At 43.1% G+C, this 4994-nt stretch overlaps 1 protein-coding gene across 1 annotated transcript; it reads left to right on the top strand.

Annotated features, from left to right (window-relative positions):
• The first annotated feature begins 3176 nt into the window (after window positions 1–3176).
• Window positions 3177–3998, top strand: LOC104268959 (tetraspanin-3-like). Its single transcript, XM_009876190.1, has one exon. It carries the CDS (start codon window positions 3177–3179, stop codon window positions 3996–3998), a length of 822 nt encoding a protein of 273 aa, XP_009874492.1.
• The last annotated feature ends 996 nt before the right edge of the window (window positions 3999–4994 follow it).

Below are 4994 nucleotides of genomic sequence, written 5' to 3'. Positions count from 1 at the left end.
CTGGCCTCCAATCGGGAGATGGGGAGACACATCATACGTAGTGCTGCTGCCTCCTTTGAGAACACACGTAGAATGAGTCTCGAGGAGAAAAGACAACGCAGGAAGAACCGTGCCTCGCCAATACCTCCTGAGGAGACTTTCTGCTGCGCCTTTTGCAGCCGGACTTGCCTATCCTGCATCAGCTTTTTTAACCATCAGCACACTTGGAGCAAGTGTGGGTAGAGCCTTTCCCATATCTTCGTTTGCGAAGCCCAGCCGTGATGATGATGAGTCATCTGCCTGTGCTGGGTTTGCACAACCACAAGGTCAACTTGACAGCTCTCCAGTCCCACTCCTGGATCCACAAGGAACAAACATCTTTGACCTTCCTGGCACATAAGAGCCACTCAACATTAGTCACGACTTGCTAGAACATTGAACGCAAAAAAAATACATGATTGGCATTTTATTAACTTGAGGGATTATACTTTCAGCAACATTCCAGAAAGTAGTTTATCTAAGATGTATTATCTATAACACCCGCATTTGAATTTCAATACTCATCAGTTCATAAGCACAAACAACTGCAGAGAAAGCAGGGATGACATTTATCATGTTATGTTGTTTACCACTGGAAAGAAATCAGAGGAGCATTCCTATTCTGCCTTACCTATAATCTCTTTGTCACAGTACAGTCTCTTGATGTATGCCTCAACTCATTGTTTTTTCAAGCTTTTGGCCACAAATGCAGGTTAAAATTACTTAGCACAAATTCAGTGGTATTGAGGATGCCAGTTAGGTCTTTTGGGTACTTCAGGGAAAAGTTTTATGCTTTTCTTGCCCTTCTTTGTCTTTCCTGCCTTACCAGACAGCAAACATTTTGAGCAGAAGCTCTCTTTTCCTGAGTTGGTATGCATTGCCAGCTCTGCCAATATTAACCCCCGCTGCAGCAATTACTACTGCATGGTGCTGAGCATGCTCAATTTCCCCAGATGGCACTGGGCCTTGAGAGCTCTTACCTGGAAACTGGCTCCCAGTCAACATTTAGTGTTGCTGTGTCTGATTCTGAAGTGTTTGAGCCTGCTGCAGCACAAACCCCTCCACTTACAAAAGCTGCTTCACCCCTCCTCCCCACTCTCCCATCCCACAGACATGTGAAAGAAATCAAAAACCTTCACAGTGGTCCAAAGAGTCAGATTTAAGTAAATGGGAAGTTATATTTGGGGAATACTTATAAAGATAAGAGCCTCTAAGCTTCAGTAACCATTGAAATTCTCTCCTCTGTATTCAGGAAGAGGATGGCAGTTGCCCTGGCTGAAATGAACAAAAGGTACAGTAAAATTCTCCTATAGGTAGTTTGAGCCTTTCTAATATATTTCAGAGACTGCAGAATAAGCTAGAAGTAAATAGTGTTGTAACTCGCTTCTTAATACCTCATTAAGCTTGATAAGCATGGGGGAAGGCAGAAAGGAAAAGAGGCAGGTTCATGTGCTTTTCTCACAAAGCCTGCAAACTAGCAATAAGCAGCTGTTACTCCTCACATTATTTTCTGACACATTTCCTCACAGTTTTCTGATTCATTTCTCCTGCATCCTGGAAACATTAAATCAGTGTAGTTTGCCTGTGTGTACAGATGTGAGGGGAAATCCTTTCGCTTCCCCCACTTCTCCCTCTTCCTGATGCTGAACACAGAAACCAGAGAAAAAGGTATTCAAGAAAATAAGCGAATGGCAGCAAAACTAACACAGCTGGGAGGCTGGGCGTAGCACAAGCTGAGCAGGAGAGAGGGCACACACAGACTATTCAGAGAATAGTTACAGGAAAATGCACATCTTACAAAGATTTGAAAGAAGCATTTTGTTAAGGTTTAACAAGTTAATCACTGCATGTTAATTACTGTTAATGGCAGGATTTAAAATAATAAAAGCAATTTATCTCATTCCAAAATAATTAGTCTTAATGTCATATTTGTACAGCACATAGACATTTTAATGGGAATCAGCCCAGCGTCTGTGTGTGCATAATGTATGTAACTGCAAGAGGTTCTTGTAAAATGTCTGGCAGATGTGGAATCATCAGCTTTGCTGAGACCTCTCCAGGGTTCCAGGGATATAAGTGTTGGCTCTGATTTTCTGCAGGATCTGCAGGTGTTAATGTTTCTGAAAATGAGAATCATTTATCTGTTTTCTCCCTTATGTATGCCTGTTGTGTTAGCCCTGCTCTGCAGCTTGATAAACAGAATTGATGTTACAGGACTTCATTGGGATGATTAGGAAACCACCATTGGCCTTGGGATCTGCCTTCTTCGCACCTGTGGAAACTTTTATGGGGGTTTCCCTATCCCGTATGTTTAACTAATAACGCACTTCTGCTGGCTGATAAGTGGCCTTAATTCCTTCTGAGATTGTTGTGAAGTCATTTAGCTGGTGTAATTCAGTTTCTTTACACTCAAGAAAAAGTTAATGTAGTTCTTACTGTTGTTTCTACTCAGTCATTACAGCACTTGGTCAGATCACCAGTGATCCAAACTGGGGGGCACAAGAGTGGAATCATGGGGGATTTCTCCTCCAGATGTCAAGTAACTGAAGCTGTCTACACAGAAATCTTGCTGACTGAAACGGGGCAAAATATTAGCATCGTTACGCCTCTCATACAATCTAATGAGCGGTAAAAACACTGAGAAAGATGATGAGTCCAGGTGAGTGTTATCTGTGGAGATCCTTGATTGGATAGCTCTGCTTAAACTGCTCGTTAATGACCATGTTTTGTGCATTTGTTGCCATCTTGGCTACTGCTGTAAGATAGTTGGATTACCTCTTTCACTGGGGCAGTCTAAGCAATCCAAGCGAGCACTGTTAGTTACCACCTTTATTCCTCTACATTCAGTCATAAAGCAAGAGTTACAACCTTTTCCCAGCTGTCCTCCTATTTCAGATGTAAATGTCTCCAGTGACAGCAGCGTAAACGACCTCCGGACAGCAAGCTTGGAACATATTCTCCTGGTTTCTGCAAGCGGGGCTGAATGAGCAGCAGCAAGTGGTTAGCTGAGACAGGGCACGGTCTTTTTGCTGAAAGCATCTCATCAGCGTCGCTCTCTTACAAGCTGTTTTGAGAAGTCATCTGCTGCACCTGGAAAAGTCGGGTGGGTGCCTCTTAAGCGGTGATGGTGAGAGCTGAGGCTGCTAGGAGAGAGCAGGATGAGGAGAGCTGGAGTTGTGGAAATTAGGTCGTTTTTGTCATCTTTGCGGCACTATGAGGACTATGAGCTCAGGTCCTTGGCTCTGTATCTGCTGTGGTTCCTAGGTTTTGTATTCTGGGCTGCCGCTGCAGCTATGGCCTTTGGTGGAATCTGTGGGATCCTGATGTACGAGAACTACAAATATTTATCTCAGGATTATTTCTTGCATCTCCTTGGCTACCTGGCTGTTGCAGTTGCATTTTTCTTGCTACCTACTGGCGTTTTGGCTATCTCTATCAATGTCAAGACCTCCCGCTACAAGCAAGGAGTTTTCATGTACTTGCTGCTGGTCCTTCTTTGCCTAGAAATGACTTTGGGAGTTCTGGCACAGCTTAACTCTAATTGGATGGCTTCTGATCTGAAAAACACTATGAGATCCCTCATCTATCAGTACAATGGGTCACACCCTCAGGGTCCTGGTGACAGGTTTGTGGATGAGGTACAGAGGGAGCTGCAGTGTTGTGGAGTCCAGAACTACATGGACTGGCTAAAGACAACGCCAGCTAATTGGCATCTTCCAGCTGAAAAACCTCGTGTCCCTGCAAGCTGCTGTAGGGAGAAGTATTCTTACTGCAGAGGTGACTTAAACAACCCGGAGCAGCTCTTTCAGGAAGGATGTCTAAAGAAGCTGGAAGACCAACTACATTTTATCATGTTCTACATGTTTTGGTGCTGTGTTGGGCTGAGCATCTTAGAGCTGTTGGCTGGTGTCAGCAATGGTGTCCTCATGAGGCACCAGCCTTTCCACGACCTCCGAATTCTGGACTCATCTACTTGCTGATAGCCCTGCAGAGACTGTCAGGGTTGCACATGTAATGCACATTTCCTAGGTTTTGTACTGTTCTGCAGTTGCTCTGGAAGAAAACTTGTTTGTTTTTGAAAAAGTATATTTGCACGTAAATCAAAGTAATTGACTACTGGGGTATTTTTTTTTAATGTTAGAATATTAATCTGTTTTCCCTCCAGTTCTTGTCTGATAGGTGTCCTGTGTCTGAAAATCTTCAATTTTGGAAGACACAAGATGGAGGGGAGGCTCTTCAGCATGTGCAGAGATGAAAGTATTATATGTGAGTGTAGGGTAAGCAATGGGTAGAGGTATATCTTGCTCAGAGGACCATGATGGTTGGTGATGGCGTGAACTTTTGAAATAAGTCTTTACTGTACTAAATAGTACAGTAAATTGTACTACTGGACTACTTGGACAGTAGTTAAAGAGTAGATTCCTCCGCCTTCAAACTTGAGTATGCCTCGGTATTTCCAAAATAGGCCTTTTAGATAAAGTTTAACGCTTTTTTTTCCCTGTTTCTCCTTTAAACACTCTTCTAAAAACTAACTTATTCTTCAGTGAAAATGAATGTCAGCTTTTGAAGTACATGAGGGTACAGTCTGAACGGAGAATATATGTTTAACAGCAGCATATTTCAGGAGAATTCTCAAACTAAAGAGGAAGAAATGCTGTCTCTATTAACTCGTTTTGTGCCAAGGGAGGAATCGATTAATTTTAATTTCTTGAAAAGTTATGTAGCTTTGTAAGCGTATTTGAAGAACAACAGCGTTATACCACCTTTTCTTAAGGTATGCCTCTTCTACCCTTACTAAATCCTCCTCTCCATTTTCTGTGGGTCTCGGTCTAGCCTGCGCGTGCTGAAAGGGACTGTGGTGAAAAGTCGGCATATGGGCAATATTCTTACTTATGTTGGTGTTTAGGGCGGTGCTGTTAAAAGCTCTGCTCTCCGTGTGCTGGGCTGTGCAGTCTGTGATTGCGTGTGCTTGTATG

This window comes from Apaloderma vittatum, unplaced genomic scaffold (genome assembly GCF_000703405.1).
Source record: "Apaloderma vittatum isolate BGI_N311 unplaced genomic scaffold, ASM70340v1 scaffold43049, whole genome shotgun sequence".
Classification (NCBI taxonomy): domain Eukaryota; kingdom Metazoa; phylum Chordata; class Aves; order Trogoniformes; family Trogonidae; genus Apaloderma; species Apaloderma vittatum.
This window is presented reverse-complemented; position numbering and strand designations above follow the sequence as displayed.